Source organism: Erithacus rubecula, assembly GCF_903797595.1.
Source record: "Erithacus rubecula genome assembly, chromosome: 14".
Taxonomy (NCBI): Eukaryota; Metazoa; Chordata; class Aves; order Passeriformes; family Muscicapidae; genus Erithacus; species Erithacus rubecula.
Window position 1 is genome coordinate 5,378,940 of NC_136666.1, and position 19,329 is coordinate 5,398,268.

Here is a 19,329-nt window from a genome sequence, read left to right on the forward strand (position 1 = left end):
TACAGAGCTAATACTGCACAAAGCAGAAATATCAGGCAAAGCTGTGAATTCTTTTTCTCCCTGCAGATAACATTGCCTCAGAACTGGAGAATTTTATGGGTCTGATTGAGACAGTAACGGGGTACGTGAAGATTCGTCATTCCCACGCCTTGGTATCCCTGTCTTTCCTGAAGAACCTGAGGTACATTCTGGGAGAGGAGCAGGTGGATGGGTAAGTGTCCAGAAATTTGTGGATGTCATTTCACTGTAATAGAAAACTGTAGAGAATAAATCTTCTAAAAACCATTCACTTTCACTTACAGGATCTTCTCTTCCACTAATATACAGGGTTTTCTCCTCATGATCACTTCTGCACAGCATTGCTCGTTTGCATGACTGTCCAAATCAGCATGTTAAATTGAGTATATTGCAAGTACTTTATGGTACCTTTGCTGTTGCTTTTCACTTTAGCTTTTTCTAAGTACATTCTTTACATCAATAAAGTGTTTTTGTTTGTTCTTTTTGCTCTCTTTGAAAAAAAAGCATCTTCAGAAACAACTGGATTTCTTTGTAGTTACTGTTGGGTTTTATAAGAGTTTTATGGAGAAGTCAGCTGAAAAGAAATACAAATTTTACAGGCCAGGGAGTGCAACTGGAAGTGAAATACAGTGCAAGTTCCAGTTGTTTGCAGCTCCCAGAAATGTTAGCATTACATGGATTATCTACTGAGCATGCAAAAGACTGGTCAACAAGGAAAAGTTGATCCCTTGAAATGTTTGCTGTGGATTATATTGCTTCTATAATTACTCACCATGTGATACATACTGCTGTGCATACCTCCTGTTTTCCTATGATGGTAAAAGTTTGTCAAGGCAAAAGTGTGTGATGCTGAGGTCCAGTGAGAGTCCTTCAGCAAGCTGTCTTGCTCTTTCTCATTCCAAATTGAGTAGCCATCCCAAGTTTACAGTGTTCTGTGGAATAAATCAGTCCCCTCCATAATGTGACAGAACTATTAAATGAAGAATTGAGGGAAGTTGTAGAAGAAAAGGTAGTGTGAGGGTCATTGAAAAGGTTGCCTATGTCTGACATCTGCCCTGAGTGTATAAAGTTAAAGCGCCAGGGATTCTTCACAGCCTCCCTCCTTCTCTCAGGCTAGTCTTTGGTCAGCCTTAAATTCTTCAAATTCCAGCATCTGACAGAGTGAGTGCAAGGGCAGCTCTCCCTGCTGCACTGTGTGTGCTCAGGAAGAGCCCTGGCTCTGTGGAGGAGCTCAGTTCCAACTGCAAATCCCATGGGATTGCCAGTGCCAAGCTGGGCACAGATACTCCAGTTATCCACTTGTCTTTGCTTCTCTCTCTCAGCCTCTTTGGATTTGAGTTTAGCTTTGTGTCTCAGGTGCTAATTATGTTTGTGGTACCTTGTCTGACACCAAACAGAGCTGAGCTGAGGGGGAGCAGGAGGTTTATCAGTCAAATTCCCAAACAGAGTAGTAAAAAGGTGCAGCTTTGAAAAGGAAAACAGGCCTGAGTGGGGAGGTGAAACAGATCTATAGTAGAGCTGCTTGTGCTAAAATTGCCCTGTTTTAGGGAATGACTGCAGTTACATACTAAGGGGCAGAGGCTTGGAAAACACCTGGCATAATTCAGACATTGCCACAGTCTAAATAACATTTCCAAGAATGATTAGGAAGTAGGCACCTGACAAGAAAGGACTGAGCCTGAACAGTTAGTTGGGCAGAACTGGGAGCAGGGAGTGGGATCTTAACCTGGAAAGCAGTGCTTGCTGGAACAAGAGCTGTTTGGGCCAGCAGTGCCTTGGGCACAGGGTAACTTAAGGCTCATTATGATTGCTGTTCATTACACAACTGACCCCAGAGCCACTGTCCTTTTATTTATTGAACTGGACTGACAGAACAGCACTTCAGATGTTCTTTGTTCTTTATTCAGTTCCTGTTGCTTATCTTGGTTATCACAGAAAGTGGAAAGTTTAGAGAGAATCTACTTTGTCTGTGGAGTTTTCATTGTCTCTTTTGAAAGCCATGTCTGCAGTGAATGTGCTCCCACAGCAAGAAAATAATTTCCCCTTTCAAATAGGGAAACTGAGATGGAGATGTGCTGCCACAGGGTCTTGGTGTCTGTTGCAGGGTTTTGTTCCCTCACCTGGTGCTGACTCTGCCAGGCCCCTCCATCCTCTGCTGGGGTCTGTGTGTTCACTGCTGAGTGCAGGGATGTGTGTAGGCAGCACATCCCTGAGCATCCCAGGCTGGTACTGGAAAATGAGCAGTTTGTGGCCTTCAGGAGCAAGTGAGGAGATGGTGACTGAGGAGGAGTTTCATTTGTGGCACTGACCTGCTCTGATGTTGTGTTTCAACCTCTGCAGCAAACTGGGGGACAGCCTGTAAAATCAAAACAACCTCCCCCCTGTTTTCTACACCGTTTTGAGGCAGAGACATCAACTGTCAGGCCTGTTGGAAGGTGTGAACAGGATCTCTAGCTGTTGTGTGGCTCCTCACAGAGGAATTTATGGCTTGTTTTCCTGGGATCATTATTGTCAGGGTGTGGTGAATTCAGACTTCAGGAGAGCAGCAAGGCCTGATCTAGCCACACATCTAGCCAGGTGACACCTGGCTGCATTGCAGGCTCCCATGGGGATGCTCCTCAGCTCAGTCCTGATTTTGGAAGGGTTTCTCAACTGCCTGTGTGAGTGGAGTTTGAAAAAGGGATTTGTACACTGAGGTGTGAGGCTGGGTTTGTGTGAGGGTTTCAAAAGCTCATAAGTTTAGCTTTTCAAACAAGACAAGAGAACACTGAACTTTAATAAGGTGCAGTAGTTTCCAATCAACATAAGATTTTGTGATGTGTGTCAGATCCCACAGGTGGTTCAACATCCTTGTTCTCTCTCTGCTCCCTTGTTAACTGAGCACATGCTTCTCAGCATCTGTGTGAAGTGGTACCAGGTAAATCAACTTCATTAGAAATCAAGTCCTGGGTAATTAGGGACAGGTGGAAATAGGAGAAACAACATCTCTTCCACATTATTCTGAAAATACATTATGCAGTACAAGAAATGACAAATCTGTGCAGATTGGAGCCAGAATGCACAGTTTTTGTTTTGGATTGGGTGAGGGAGGAATTAATGCTAAATTCTAAACAAAATAATTGATGGAAAACCATAAATGAATAATATGGCAGCTTTTTATGAGCCCTATGGTTTGTTTGCCACATTTCCTGCAGAAATTCTGTAGTTAGAAGGGTTTGTAGAAAGCCCAGTGTAGCTGTGTTGACAAGGGCTGAGCAGTGTATGAGCTTCATTGTGTTAGTAGTGGATTTTGTCTTGCTGTAGTTAAGGATGGGGGAACTTCCCACCAGAGTGAAATAAATGATTCCATGGTGGTTATCTTGATTTTGGTTCATCAGCTGCACAGACCTTTATCTCATTTCCCAGTGGTGCATTCCTGTCCCTGTCATCCCAAAATATCAGTGTCCTTGCAGGTGTTGTCTTGCAGCTGATGTAGAGCCTACAGTCTTGCTTCTGTTGCATATATGTTTTTTTCCAGTTCAGCCCAATTGAGTAGTACCAGGAATTTCTTCATAATATTTAATAGGGTTTTCATAATATTTAACAGGTCTTTTGCACACAACTTTGTATACAGTATCTGTGGAAATAAAGGATGTGTATGTTGTTCCAGGGCTGTGCTTAGGGAGGGGGCTCAGCACAGCTGCCTGTGTTTAATTCTGTGCTCTCAGGTGTGGATCCTGTGCAGTCAGAACTGTTTCCATGTACAGGTGCAACTGTACTTGGCACAATGTAGGAAATCTTCATTGGGCCAAGAGGTAGAACAGAGAGGCAAGGAAACCTCACTATGCAAACTGTTAGAGCTGCTTGTGTAAACATAAGCAAGAGCTGTGTTAATGACTGTTTTATTGTCAGAACTCCAGAAGGCATTTCCTTCCATAAAATATCTAAGGTTACTGCTTCCCATTTGCCACCAAATGGAAAATCCAGTGTAGAGACCTGCTGTTCAGAGGACATGAATTTATATGTTCCCCATAACAACTCCTATACAACTCTTAAAACACATTTTGGGTTGGGTTTAGATGATGTGTCACCTTTGGAGTCGCTTCCCAGCCCCTTAAACATTCAGGGTTAACTGCTTCATGGGAGAAAAGAAAGCCCTTTGCTGAACACCAATTTCAAGTAAGGGGAGAAATGTTTTCTTATATTAAGGTATTCTTTGTTGGAATGGACTGTGGATTAAAATGACTACTTTTTCTTCAAAAACTTCCTTCTAGGAATTATTCCTTCTACGTGCTTGACAACCACAATCTTCAGCAGCTGTGGGACTGGAACCATCATAACTTGACAATCAGTGAGGGGAAGATGTACTTTGCATTTAATCCTAAACTGTGTGTTTCCGAGATTTACCGTATGGAGGAAGTTTCAGGAACCAAGGGACGACAGAGCAAAGGAGATATAAATCCAAGGAACAATGGGGAGAGAGCCTCTTGTAAGTACACAAACAAAAAAAAAAAAAAAAAAAATCTGTGCCAACTGCACAGGAGGGTGTCACAAGAATAAACCCAACATGCTGACATGCTGCTGACCATTGCAATATTTAGAGTTTAGGATATTTGCAGGAGGCTTTCAGCCCTTCTGCTTGCTCAGGCTTTAAACTGTAGCATTTTTGCATGAGTGGAAAATGATGTGGTTGCACAGTCCCTATCTCATCTGTAAAACCCACTTGTAGGAGATGACTTCTTCCCAAATCCCCTGTTTTGTGACAGCAGCAGCAGATGACAATAGGAGCATACCTGGGAAATGAGAAATGAAATCCAGTAGTTTAGTGTGTCCAACAAAGAGCAATTTCTCAGTCTCCTTTGTAACTGTGCGTCCTTATAGGTGTTTTCCTCTCTCTGTTACCCTTTCTAGATACTAAGGAAGTTGCTGAATAAAGAACAATTCCACAGACACCAAAACAAACTGTTTCTGTTACATTCAGCTTAATTTAAGCTTCTGGTAAACACTACACCTGTTGTTTCAAACTTAGTTGGCTCTGCTTCATTTTCAAATCACTTGCTTTTGAATTGAGAACACGTTTTAATGTTCTGCAATATTTCTAAGCCTGAGCATATCTGTGTTTAATTCTGGGTTCTGCAATGGTCAGAGTTACTGGAAAGTCCTCTCCTGTCTTTGGTGGTGTGCACATCAGGTCTCCAGGTGTAAGAGCACGTTTAAAAGCAATCTCTCTTCTAGAAATTAAGAATGCCTACAGGTTTCACCTCAAACCCCTAAAACTGACAACGCATTTTTCCTTTGGTCAGTTTGTGGTGTTTTTGGAGCTGAGTAAACTCAAATGGATCTTGTGTATAAGTCAAGTCCCCTTGTTGTGGATGGTGCTTACAAAGTAGGACACGTAGTCTGCTGAATGTGTCTTTGGGCGCGATGCAGACGCGCAGATGGCCCAGATCCTTGTAAGCACCCTCCATTCTTTGCACACTGAATAGAGCAAAGCCTTGCAGCCCTGGAGGAGTTACAGACACACAGCCAGGCCTTACTACCACTGAGGCCAGTGCCAGCCGCTGCCTGCTTTTTTAAGAAACCAGTACAGAAAGCTTTCTGACTCTGAGAAGGGCAAAAGAATCAACAAAAGCTCAACTGCCTTTGCAAAGATAGCACCAACAGTGCCAGTGTACACGAGGGTGAAAACCTCTTTATTTTCAGAGCTTCTATGGAACATTAGAAACTAGCTCACAGTTGACAGAACACAATTTCTTCATCCAAGAATTAAGTTTTTAAAATGCTATTTTGTTTAGGGTTGGAAAGCTCAGTCAGTTGGTAGTGGGAAGCCATTCATTTCAAAGCTGTGGGCTTCCATCCAGGTCTGTTCAGAAGAGTAGCTGGAAGCTGCTGCCATCAAATGGTTGTGCCGTATATGAACTGAGTTTTGGAGTTCTTGGTCCAGCCTCTGATGAATAGGAATGTAAACTCCTTTGTCTTTTCCATGTTGTTCAGTCTCCAGAAAAACAAATGGTAGTTGTCAAAAGTTGTCCTGGAGAGTGAGCACACAGAGGCCGGTGGCTGCTCTGCGCGTGCTTTGGAGCCGGATGATGAATTTAGTGCTTCCAAACCCAGTCCTGTGGATAAACAGTGCTTCCATTCCTCGCTCAGGGAGAGTCTGAAGTAGTTTTCAAGAGCTTTCTGATGATGCATTAAAGGAAAATCCGCTTCAAAAAAATTAATAACAAGTGGCTCAGACGTGTTTTAAACTGATTGCCAAGGTCATTGCTTAAGCACTCAAATGTAGTAGGAGGAAGGAGGAAGCTCTACAGAGACAAAGGCTGTTGGTATCCTGTGGTGCCATGAGCTCCTGGAAAGGCTCATTAGCTAAAACTGATATCTAAGAAACAAAAAACTCTGACAGGTAATGTGATGCCAACTCTGGCATGTCCTGTCCTTTTGTATTGCAGGTGAAAGCAAAATTCTGCATTTTGTTTCCAACACGACGCTGAAGAATCGGATTAAGCTGACGTGGGAGCGGTATCGCCCTCCAGATTACAGAGACCTCATCAGCTTCACTGTTTACTACAAAGAGGCGTAAGTAGATGTCGTCAGAGATGAGCCAGGGCAGCCCAAGGGAGAGCAGATGATTCTGTTCCTACTGTGGGATGCCTCATCCAGTTTCTGTATTTCATCCTCAAGTCCTGCTTTAGCTCTGATTCTTTTCTTGGTGGAGCGCAAGCCTCATTTAAAAAGTGGATGGGTTTGAATGAGTCCTACAAATGGATTGCCAAATCCATCAGGAAGTTTGAAATTTGAAAAAAGAGAAAGGTGGATGGCTCTCCTCGGGAGTCTGATTTTGAGCTCCTCCTAAGTCATGTTTGCTGAGATATTTTTTTTTTTCCAGTCAAAGTACTGACTAGAGAGCATCCCAAGTCAGGAGTTTGCCCTGCCACCTGTATACCTACTTGCTCAGGATTTGGGGTTATTTAGACTATCCAGCTTTGGTCATTTCCTTCATTAGTATCTGTCGATAATGAAGATGTGGGGCAATTACTGGAGAAATCCGAATTACTTGGGAGATGCCTCTGCCTTAGCAAATCCTTGTAATGGCTCAATTTAAAATAATAAGCCCAAACTAGCATAACAATAACTCTCCAAGCAGTCTGGAGGTGTGAAAGGGAGGTTTGGAATGCTGGTAATGAGACATGGAAGCACAAATGGTTCATGGCCAGCATCACTTGAGAAAGATCCTTGTGGTGTTCTACAATGAAGCCAGTGCTGGCAAGTGTACAGATATTAATAACAAGGGTTTGTATGCCCTTGCACCAGTGTTACAACTTCTGAAAAGTAGAACTATGTAAGTGTGGAAATAAAAGGGTAAAAAGCCCATTGGACTGGTGAAGGCCAGTGTTGAAACTTTGGGTTCTCCATGTAAAAAGCTTGGCCACTATCAATAACTGTTTTGAGTTGCTTCTGTTTGATGTATGTTTATTTAAAATCTAAATTCGCCTGAAGCATTTCACTGCCTGTATGAGTAAAAAAATAGATAAATATAGTGTTTTCTTGGAGAGTGTTGTTTTATTGCTCATTACTAAAACTGAACTCTGAATTTTGTACTGCTTGGAAATACTATTTTTTTTTTTCTGGTATATTCTGCTGTGGAAAGCAAGTAGGCTTTATTTGTTTCACTAAACAGCTTTGAAGTGAGGCACTCTCATACATATATGACAATCTTTGGGTGAAAATAAGTATTTGTGCTACTTTTTTCTTTGAATATTTTAGACCATTCAAAAATGTGACAGAGTATGACGGGCAAGATGCATGTGGCTCCAATAGCTGGAACATGGTTGATGTTGACCTGCCACCAAACAAAGAGAACAATCCTGGAATTCTGCTGCAGGGATTGAAACCTTGGACTCAATATGCCATTTATGTCAAGGCTGTTACCCTCACAATGATGGAAAATCATCATATTCATGGAGCAAAAAGTGAAATTATCTATATTCGAACCAATGCTGCAGGTGAGATGCTGGGCTCTGGGGTGAGAGGTTGATGATGCTGTAGGTGTGATTACTGCATTATTGTGCAAGATCTGTTGTTGATACAGAAAGAGAATGTATGTGCAGATGACGTGCATAGTGCTACCAGTTTCACTAATTATAAAAGTAGTATTAAACTTTGAATTCAAACTCTGATTTTTCAGATATTACTTTCATTAGAAACTGTAGGAGCTTCTTGGACTTAGAATTTCAGACTTTGTTCCATTATAAAGACTAATTTAAGTACAACTTTAGGTTGAGACTTGGTTTCAGTTGAAGCCTTAACTGTTGGCATAAGTAGAAAATCTTTTCTTTGAAATAAGGTGGTGCTTTTCCTTGCAGTATAGAAATGCATAAAAGCTTGCATGGAAATGCATTGTGGAGTGCTCTAGATTTAGACACCTTTCTTTTTTCTTCCTTTTTTCCTTCTCTAGTGCCATCCATTCCCTTGGATGTTATTTCAGCATCCAACTCCTCATCCCAGCTGATTGTGAAATGGAATCCTCCCTCTCTTCCCAATGGGAACCTGTCCTACTACATCGTGCGCTGGCAGCAGCAGCCTCAGGACAGTTACCTGTACAGACACAACTACTGCTCCAAAGGTAGGAGAACTAAATGCCCTTGTGTTGAAATGCCTGGGACTCTGCCTGCCAGGGCTCTTCACTGGCAAGAGCTAAATAACAGCAAGTAGAGGGAATGGATAAATACAAATTGTTGCTGTGTCTGTGATCTGGAGAGAAATGAACCAGCTCTGTTCTTTCCTTTCAAGATAAAGTCCCAATTCGAAGATATGCTGATGGGACCATTGATACAGAAGAAGCCACTGAGCCCACCAAGCCAGAGGGCTGTGGGGGAGAAAAAGGACCTTGCTGTGCTTGTCCCAAGACAGAGGCAGAAAAGCAAGCGGAGAAGGAGGAAGCAGAGTACAGGAAAGTCTTTGAGAACTTCCTTCATAACTCCATCTTTGTACCCAGGTAATGGGTTTTGGACACTTCTTTGGAAGTAGTGCTGATAACTTCATCTTTTACCATTTCCTAGAACTGAGGTTTCCTGGACATGAAAGCACACAGAAACACCTGAAACACTAAACATTGCCTTTCTTTTCATGTGAGACGATCCACAGCCTTGCTTTACTTGGAAGTTTCTCTTATTTGTCTATTTTCATTTCTTTCTTTCAATTGTAGCCCATAGTAAGGGTCCTTAGCTGTATTGATCAAGATTTCAGTGATGGCTTCTTTTCAGACTCAAGAGATACTTGAGGAGCTCATTGTCTGTAAGGGTTTCAGAGATGAGCAACCTGAGGCAGACTGAGGGTTTCAGATGTGATTTTTCTCTAAATAACCATTGAAGTGCTTGTGCTCCTAATCTGAAGATTTATCTTTGAAATTAAAGGCACAATTGCCTCACAGAATTGAAACTGGTTTTCTTGACTCAATGCACTAATTGCAAAGGGCTTGTGTATTTCCTGGGTCAGCTCTGCAGAGAAATATTAAATATTTCTACTCTCCCACGATAAACACCTGCTTGCATGTTAAGTGAAAGTGTAATGATTCTGTGCTGCAACACAGAGTAGATCCCATTGAATTAATTGATGATTTTGGTCCTTGAGTTTCCAATTTATCTTTTAGGTCAGCTGTTGTTAGTTTGGGTGAGTGGATGCTGGGGCAGGGCACACAGTGTGCAGCTGTTGTGTTATAGTCTTTAATGCACTGTTAGATCTCAGTGGTGCACCTTGTCTCATTCTCCCCACTGGCAGAGGATGCCCATGGTCAAATCCTATGTTTGACAACTCTAAAGTCTGCCATTCCTGCTCATTGATACCGGTTCATATAATTCCCCATTGTGCTTTTTTTGGACCTTTATTAAAGGATGTGTTGGATTGACTTGTTGGGATTGAGACTTTGATATTTGTAGTGCTTCTTAGCTTTATCCAAAAAAATGAGGAACTAAATACTGCCCCTCTTGGGAGGTGTGAAGTATTTTATCTGAGCTGTTTGGGTCACACTGAGCATTTGAGCAGTGTTTCCCCAGTGATAATGAGAAGCAGCAGCCAAGATCAGGTACAGGGAAGTTACAGCCTCTGTGTCTGATCATGATGTAAATCCTGAGCCATGGGAAATGGCAAGATCTGATTTTGGACTCCATGAAATAGCACAGCAGGGTTGAAAGCCATGTGTCAAGCCTAAACTACTTGGAAGTCTGTTGCAGAGAAGGTTTTTCTATTTCTCCAAACATTTGTAATTCAAAATGTGTTGTCCTCTCTCAAACTTTCTTGCAGTCCTGCCCCCCTCCAAGAAAACTCATAGAACCTTGAACTCAGTAACAAATAAACTGCTCAGTTCACAGAGAATTTCCTGAAAGCTTGTCCTTTTCTCTTAAATTACTGCCATTAGGGTGTTTTGTAACAGCAGGGGCAGATAAGGGACAATGCTCAGCAATAGCTGCATAGCCAGGCAACTTTTAAGAGACTGTATGTCAGGGAAATTAAAGTTTATGAGCTGGTGAGACATCTCCATGGGACAAATCTAAGCAGCTTGTTACTCGATGTCAGTTTTTTTTTCTCTCTTTCCCAGGGGAGAAGTTAATTAATGTGTTAATGCAAGCCTCAATAGTAGTATTTGTTTCCAGTGTTCTACCTGTCTCCAGGTTATTATGAAAGAGTTGCAGCATGTAATACAGCATGAAAGTATTTGGCTGGGTGATTTTAAGATTGTTTAAGAAGTCTGTTGATCTAATCTCTTGTGCAACTTCTGGATGACCCCATGTGTATTAGTGCCATGGTGGATTTCAGACAGGACTCTGCATAGTCTTGGAGAGACACTCACTATCAGAGAAGAATGAAATTCTTCTCCAAGGTTTTTGTTTCTCTGATGAGCAGGATGGGACAGGCTCTGTGTCTAGTTTGAGAAGTTAATATTAAAATTACCATGAAGTAGAAAAAGAGTGAGTTTTGATGTTAAATAGCTCAGTTTATTAAAAAATATTTTTTATTTTAATTTTTATAGTGTTATTTTTTATTTTTCTCTTGCATTTCTTTTCCTTCCTCTCCCTTAATGGAATAAATGATATTTCAAGTTTTTATCTCTTGACTTTTCCTTACTTCCTTGGATGCTTGTTTTTTGCCTTTATCTCTCCATTTCATGACTGCAGGAAGCTGCTTGACTGAAAAGCACTGATGTCAAATCTCATGATGTTTTAATTACGTTTGCCTTGTGGTTATCCTGCAGTTCTTTTCTCTTCCTGACACAACTGTAGTTTTCACCACCAAGTTTTGTGTTCCTTTATCTTTTTCTCCAAAGGCAGGGCAGGGCTGTACTCCCCTCCACTTCCAGATGCCACCAAAGAGTTGAAGCTCCCTGCATCCCATAAAAGTAGTGATAAAGTCAGGCCTTTTGGGTTGTTGCACTGGCACATGCTTTTGTGGTTGATTGGAAATGAACTTGTTATTTTCACTGCTTTAACCACAGAGTTTGCACAAATGTTCATCAGTTCAGGGCTAGGCATCCAGCTTCTTAGTGATAGGTTTGTTCTTTGCACTGAGCTAAAGCAGTAAATCAATACACATTGTAAGCAGGGTGAATAGGTTTAGTAACTTCATAGATACCAGTGTAGATGAGGCACAAATGCTTATATCCTATGAAATTGCCTTAACTGACAAGACACTTGTGTGTTGCTTAAAACAATTTGTTGCTAACTTAGGAAATTCTTTCTTGTCTGGGTTGATTTCTGTGACGTGGTTTACATGGTGGTTAGAGTGTCAAAACGACTACTCACGATGTAGTAAAGGGATTTTGGAAATTTTTGTAGTCAACTCCTAAAGAAAAAACTCATCCAACCTCTGCCAGAAGGTTTCAAAACTGAGTGAGCCTGTTCTTGGCTCTCTCTGCAGCGTGCTGCTCTGTGGCTGCCTGTACTCAGATGATATATTTGACAGTGAATTCAGCTCTCCTGTTGAGTCATCTTTCCTCCTGTTGTGTGTTTGAGGGAGGCCTTGTTTGCCTGGTTTGTAACTTGCTCTCTGGTGGAGCTGTTGGACCTCATGCCCTTGGTACCTGTTGCACTGGCCAGGTGTTCCATGGGCACTGGTGAAGTGATTTCAGGGGCAGGATTCAAGCCCAAATTGGTTTTGTACTGTGTCTCTTCTTACTTTCTCCTTCACCTCCCCTAGGGCTTTGCTTTCTGTGTGTGAGCATTCCATGTGGTTCTAAGAGTATCTTGATCCTTGTCCTGTCACTTGAGGCTGTCCACTACAGCAATTCCATGGGCTTGAGAAAGCAATGGTGTGGCTGTAAATCCTCAACTTTTTAACCCTGCTTGAATTTCACCCAGGTGCCTGTAAGGCAAAGCTCCTCATTGAACTTTTGCCTCTGCACAATATTAGTGCTGAGTTTTCTTATATGTGGGGCTTGTTCCTTTGCAGAGCTTTTGTTTGGGTGAGAGAAGCAGAGATACACAGATGACCACCCGAGTGGTGGTGAACCTTCATGGCCTTCAGCTGCCTTCCAAGGTTTCTCCTCTCAGTGCAATACATTCTAATTTCATCACAACTGCAAAGCTAACTCTCAGTAGGCTCAGCTTCCTTTGCTAATCCAGCAAACTTCAAAACAGTTTTTCCCCCCTAACCTTTTCAGCCTTCAGCATCTGATTTTTATTTTAAGCTTCAGCATCACTGTCATGAGACTCAAATCCAGAATTCTTGTTGAGTAAAGGTGAAGCTGTTCTTTGCTGATTGGTTTGTGTGAGGTCAGAAGTTTGCACATTCATCTTGGGGTGCAGCGTGAGCTTCGGAGTTTTGGTTGGTTCCTGACCAAAAGAGAGAGAAATGAGATGTGCTGACACATGGAAGGTTCAGGTTGAGAGAACGTTTTCCTCTTGTTTTGCAGTTTCCTTTATTTAGCTTTTTTATGCCTGTTTTGCTGGGGTGTTGGGCACATTTCCCTGTGGAGCAGTGGGTTTTCTCTCAAGAGCCCTTTCCTGTGCCCGTGTGCTCCTCAGGCCTGACCGGAAGCGGAGGGACGTGTTCCGGATCGCCAACGCCACCTTGGCCACCCGGAGCAGGAACGCCACCGGCACCGACCACTTCAGCAACGCCTCCGACACGGAGGAGAGCGAGGTGGAATATCCCTTCTTTGAGACCAAGGTGGATGGCAAGGAGAGAACCGTGATCTCCCACCTGCAGCCTTTCACTCTTTACCGCATCGATATTCACAGCTGCAACCACGAGGCCGACACGCTCGGCTGCAGCGCCTCCAACTTCGTGTTTGCCAGAACGATGCCCTCAGGTATGCTCACGTGGGGCAGGGATCAGCTCAGGGGGACAAGCTCTCTCAAACCAGCTAGAATTAACAATGGGGTGTAGTAAAAAAACCTGCAGTGTAGGATAAATTGGAGCTGCGTAGATTTTTTTGTTTCATGTCCTTGACTGGTGTGATGTGTGTACTGAGTGATGTGTTTGAGTCTGTGCTGGGGGCTGGAGAAAGGGAGAAGTTGACTGCCAGGATAATTAGGAGAGACTGTTTCCCAGCAATAGAAGTGAGACCCCCAGACATGGTGGGATGAAGGGTTTTGTTCCTCAGCTCCCAGTGTGCTGAATAGAGCCACAGCAACGTTTCTCTGCTAATGTTTGGTTTTGCTGTGTTCACTTGGAACTGTTTGCAGATGTTGGAGTTTTGCTGGTGGGAATGTTTGCCAAATGTTTCTTCTGTCACAGAACGACCATGCATTTGTCCAGCCTGGGAACAGGAGGAATACTGTGTTTCTTTGTGCCCAATCCCTGGCCTCTAGACTACTTCAAATAGGGAGCATTGAATGCTGTGCTCGTCTTTGGGACTTTTGCAGATTGTACTTCTGAGAAGAATAGAGATGATTTTAGTGTAAGCTCATATGCAATGAGCTTCTGACTCCAGCAGATGTCTGGGGATATTGGATGCAGAATGGTAGCAATTTTGTTTTGTTTCTGGAAGGAAAGGCTATCATAATCCAGATCCAGCTGTGTCAGTAAAAAGAGTAAAAAGTATTGCTTATTTCAAGGAAATAAGGAAATTTTGAGATCAGGGAAAAGGAAAGAACTCTTCCCAGACTTTAGCACATTCCTCTGAAAACTAAAGGCTAAACAATCCTGTTTTCTTCTGTTATGTTTGAGATCTTTGAGAAGGTGGTATTTTTTCATTCCAGACTGAAACACACTCACATTCCTGTTAAATTTTGAATAAGTCACATAAAATTATTAGGAGCCAAATAGGGATAAAGCAGTTCCTGACTTGCTACTGAGGCTATTTTAAATGGGGATGAATTTCCTATGTCTGTTTGAGAAAGTCTGTCAGTGAGGCAGATATTGTGTGTTTACAGCTCTTTGCAGCCATTTGGTGGGAATAGCTCCCTTTGCTGTTTTGGTGTTGGGGAGAGTTGGGAAGGAAGAATCATGTGCTGATAACCAGGGTGTTTTGTCACACAGAGCCCATGCCTGGTGGAGCTGTGTGCTCTGCACTGATTTTCTGGGAACCAGTAGTTCAGACTGAGCTAATCTCCATCAGGCCTTTGGCCAGTGGAGTTTGTTCCCTGGATTTGAATGGCTCTTGCTGCTCTCAGCTTCTGCACCTGAAGAATATCATGAACCTTCCATTTTCCTCAACTGTTGCTGAAGTTCCTGTTTCAGTCATAGGTGTTCCTCTCACAATACCTGTAAATATTTTACAGAGGGAGCAGATAACATTCCAGGAACAGTATCATGGGAAGCAAAAGAGGAAAATACTGTCTACCTGAAGTGGTTGGAGCCTGCAAATCCAAATGGGCTGATCCTGATGTATGAAATCAAATATGGGCAGCACGGCGAGGTGAGGATTTGACATTACTGCTCATAACTCTTAATTTATACACAATAAAGGATCTTAACATGCTTCTGTGTAGTGCTGCACAGGCAGAAATTGTGGTTTCAGACACCCAGCACCTGCCAGCATCTTTCCTTCATTTCCTTTGAATTCTTAAATTCCTTATGGTGGTTGAAGTAAAACTGGTCAGGTGGGGCTTTTATTTATAAAAATGAGCTTATCCTGCAGCTATATTGCTTTCTCCAGAATGTGAAGATAATAACATGTGTAAATTGGTTTTTTCTTCTAGGAGAAGCGGGAATGTGTTTCCAGACAGGAATACAAGAAGCTTGGAGGAGCTAAACTAACTCACCTGAACCCTGGAAACTATTCAGCCAGAGTTCAGGCCACTTCCTTAGCTGGGAATGGGTCCTGGACTGAGCCCATCTCTTTCTATGTGCAGCCCAAATGTAAGACAAGTGTTTATAGTCTGTTTAATTGGGGGTTTATTGTCTTTTTAATAATTCCTGATGTTTGTGTGATTGGGTATCTGAGCCTCTTGCCTCTGAACACTCCTCTTAATTTCTGATGGCTCTTTGCAAGCTCTTCTCTGGTTCATTTTTTTGGGAAGTGTTGACAGCCAGGAGGGGTATGTGAGGTGTGGTCCTTCCCTTGCAGCTTTGGGTGTCAGTGAGAGGTGCAGCCAGGTGTGGGTGTGGAGAACACCCTGCTGTGGCTTCCTGGATGTGCAGCTATGTTGGGAATGCGATGTTAGCTACAACAACATTTTGCCATGTTCAAAACTTGTACAGGCAACAAGGCTAACCTGCTTAAAACTGCAAAATAATTGGAGAAATAAATCATTTGTGTAGATTTTTGGCTGGTGAATTGTCCTGTTCTGAGTGGCATTTGATAAAAAAAAGTGTCCTGATGAAAGGTTAATGGTGGTCCTGGCAATGGCAGTCATATTTTGGAAGAACATAACCACAGAGACCCTCTTTAAGATATTCTGTGTTTAGTTGCAGAGCAAGTATATCCCCAGAAAACTGCAACTCCATCTTTTATCCCATTTGGTTTTTTGGTTATTGAACTTTGAACAATTGGTAGTAAAGTGCATGCATGTGTATTCTGAATATAAGCAGCTGCAAGGTGAACAAAAGGTGGGAAAAAAGGTGACTGTGCAAGTGAACAATTGGATATTGTTCACTGAGGAATGCAAGTCCTTTAAGTATAGCTTGTGAAAACAAAGCCCAGACAGACACTGTTCTGTAAAAAATTAATGCCTTTCAGTGTCTGCTTTCTTGTTTCACTCATCTGCAGTCAGGGAGGGTTTCCGAGTACGTTTTTTCCACATCAGACAAGAAAATGAGAACTTTGATTTCTTCCCTGTATGGAAATACACTGAGGGGGTTTTGAATGTTTCTTTGTTAACAGAGGTTTTATAGAAACCCTGATACAGTTGTTTTCTTGTTGGTTGCAGCAGCAAACTATGGAAACTTCCTGCACTTGGTAATTGTGCTCCCAATTGCTCTGCTGCTCATCCTTGGGGGATTGGTGATAATGCTCTATGTCTTTAACAAAAAGAGGTGAGTTCCATGTGCTGGTGCTTAAATCTGCAGGAGGGGAATTGTTTATTTTCAAATCTGTGCCCATGGAGTGAGTTAGAAATTAAAAAGAGAAATGACATTCAGAGGAGTTGAGAGGCTGAGGTAGATTCTGCCTCATTGGTATGAAAAGGAGGTGGTTTAAAGTTACCAGCATCTGGCTGCTGCTGCTGATATGAGGAGGGTTTTTATTGCAGTATCATGTTTGAGTGGGAAGAGGAAGGCTTGTGAGGGGCATGCCAGTGGGGCAGTGATAGCACACACTGGACATGCATAATCAGAAGATTTGACTGAAATGTTGGTCAATAGAAATCACAAAAAGTTAGTCCCATTGAGGTTAATCTGATTTTTTTCAAATTATGTAAAATTTTTTGAAGTTTTTACATCCACTTAAAAAATTACATCCTGGGCAAGAGCAGTCATTAGGACTCTGTTAATTTGTTTTCCTCAGTTTTGTTTTTTGTAACTAGTGATTTATTTTTTTTAAATCTCATTGAAACACATAATGAGAACTTAATAGCGGTACAAATGTTCAATCTTGCAGCTTTCTGGCTATGGAGGTTTTTTTATTGCTCTCACATTAATTATGCTCATTGAATATCCCATGATTTCCAGCTCTAATTCACTGGTAGTTCTGCAGACAGTGGTGCCAGTTCTGTTCAAACTCTCCAGAAAGGGCTTTCTCTCTGGTGGTTACAATATCTGCTTTGCCTTCCTTAGGCTCTCCTAGGTGAAATTCCTAATTATTTTTCCTTGTTTAAACTGTTGTTCTAACAGAAGAATATTTTCTCTGTGAGCCTGTCTCTTTCAAAAGCTCTCAAAGTGCACTTACTGCATGTCTTATTCTGAAAGTCAGCTCAGTAAAATTGGGAGGTATGGCATTGTGTGGTTTTAAAATAAAATATTAGAAACACTTAGGAAATAGTTGAATGGAATCCCCCACTAAAAAGAGCCTTGTCTTCTGCTAGAAAGCTTCACTCCCACAGCAGAGCTGATGATGGTAAAGTGCATTCTGAGCCACAGGTCAACTGGTTGTATAAAAATATAACTACTTTTTCTAAAAGAAGTTTACCCAGCAGCTAAAATAATGTTGTGTTTACATTTTCCTGGTGCTGATTTGATGTAGAAAAGACTCCAGAATTCCTGGGAAGCTGTTCTGGCCTGTGTTCCCATTGATTGTGTGAGGTAGATAAGATCTCAGTTTGTCCCCTTTGTCTGAAAAACTCCACATGCAGTAAATAATATTCTGTGATGGAGCAAGCAGTGCAAAAGCTGTAGGAGAGATGGTCTGAAATATACTCAGATTTAAAGATCAAAGAAATAAACTCCAATATTTCTACAGGAACAGTGACAGACTGGGCAATGGGGTACTTTATGCTTCTGTGAACCCCGAGTACTTCAGTGCCTCAGACGGTGAGTGTGACCTGAACTTGTGATGCTTTTACTGTCCTGTGTTCTCTTGGTGTCTGACTGGGAAAGGTATGAAACTTTTAGTATGGAACTCTGAAAGATGTTCTGTACAGCCACTTGCCCTATTTTATTAGGACAGCCCTGGTATCCACAGTTGCTAATATGTAAATGCCACTTGCCTATTGAATTTTGAATTGTTTTTTTCCTATAGTTTTATTCACCTGAGGCAAATTCAGATTCACTAGTTTCACTTTCAGGTTATCATCTACTCTTCCAGTGATGTTTTCACTGGAATGAAGGAAGGATGAATGAATTTGTGGTCATTCATGTTTGCCCTTTTAAGCTCTGTTTTGCCCTATTGAAACAAACCCGCTATTTAAAGAAATCACAACGTCAGACAAATGTCCTTGAGGCCTCAGTTTTTCTGTTTATGGTTTGGTGCTGCTGTTGTAGAATTCTTGCTGAAATAGTATTTCCAAAAGTCCCCATAAGATGAATGGGTTTACCCAGAGTGGCAGGAGACTATTTTACTGTTATTTTTTGTAGTAACACCATTGGGGTTAAAGGTCTGTCACTGTTCATGCTACAGTCCTCTGTTTCCATTCTGTCATTTCACCCATGCAGAGCATGTGACACAACTGTCCCCTCCTTTGGTGACTGATAGGCAGAAGCATCAGTGAGTACTTGGATGTCTTCTTGCCTGAGGCAGTCCTGCCTCCTGGCAGTCACCTTCTGAGAGCTCTCTTCTGCCTCAGATCAAAGACCTGCAGCAGCAGCAGCAAGTTCTGCCTTTGCTGGTGCAATGGTGTGTGTGCAAGGGATCAGAATAGAGCCATGCAAAGAGCTGCTGGATCAGAGTCTGCTTCCCTCTAGCCATAAAATCAGTGTTAATAAAGAATACAGCAGACACTGAACTGATACAGATGATCAAGTATGTTTGATGCTGTCTGGGAGAATTAGCAGAGCAAGGATTCCAAGAAAAGATATAACCTAAAGCATTGATTTGAGCCTCTTCCCACCCTGATTTTGTGCTTTGAGGTTCCTTATTTCTATGCCAGTATGTCAGTACCATAGTGAGGCTGCTTCAAATCCACCTTTCTTTCAGATTTATTTGTATGCCATGATCCCCCTGCCTCTGTATGGGACAGACCTGTTTGCACACATGCTGCAAGGTCTCAGCATTCTGTGTGGGGTTTGAACACCAGAGCTGTTGGGGCTGTTGCTGTTGTGGAGCAGGGAGTGATCCCAGCAGGGGCAGTGGGGCAGGGAGTGATCCCAGCAGGGGCAGTGGGGCAGGGAGTGATCCCAGCAGGGGCAGTGGTGCAGGGAGTGATCCCAGCAGGGGCAGTGGGGCAGGGAGTGATCCCAGCAGGGGCAGTGGGGCAGGGAGTGATCCCAGCAGGGGCAGTGGGGCAGGGAGTGATCCCAGCAGGGGCAATGGGGCAGGGAGTGATCCCAGCAGGGGCAGTGGGGCAGGGAGTGATCCCAGCA

General features: G+C 42.5%; 1 protein-coding gene across 4 annotated transcripts in view; it reads left to right on the forward strand.

Annotated features, from left to right (window-relative positions):
- The window catches only part of IGF1R (insulin like growth factor 1 receptor), a 172,338-nt gene that overhangs the window by 132,196 nt on the left and 20,813 nt on the right, over positions 1–19,329 (forward strand). For 3 of the 4 annotated variants that reach the window (XM_079318207.1, XM_079318209.1, XM_079318210.1), the window contains 11 exons: positions 67–211; positions 4,272–4,486; positions 6,447–6,573; positions 7,762–8,000; positions 8,453–8,620; positions 8,788–8,992; positions 13,014–13,300; positions 14,715–14,851; positions 15,135–15,294; positions 16,305–16,410; positions 17,771–17,841. In XM_079318207.1, the coding sequence (XP_079174333.1) occupies positions 67–211; positions 4,272–4,486; positions 6,447–6,573; positions 7,762–8,000; positions 8,453–8,620; positions 8,788–8,992; positions 13,014–13,300; positions 14,715–14,851; positions 15,135–15,294; positions 16,305–16,410; positions 17,771–17,841 (1,860 nt within the window). The remainder of the gene's footprint in view (positions 1–66; positions 212–4,271; positions 4,487–6,446; positions 6,574–7,761; positions 8,001–8,452; positions 8,621–8,787; positions 8,993–13,013; positions 13,301–14,714; positions 14,852–15,134; positions 15,295–16,304; positions 16,411–17,770; positions 17,842–19,329) is intronic. The other variant, XM_079318208.1, reaches the window with a different exon arrangement.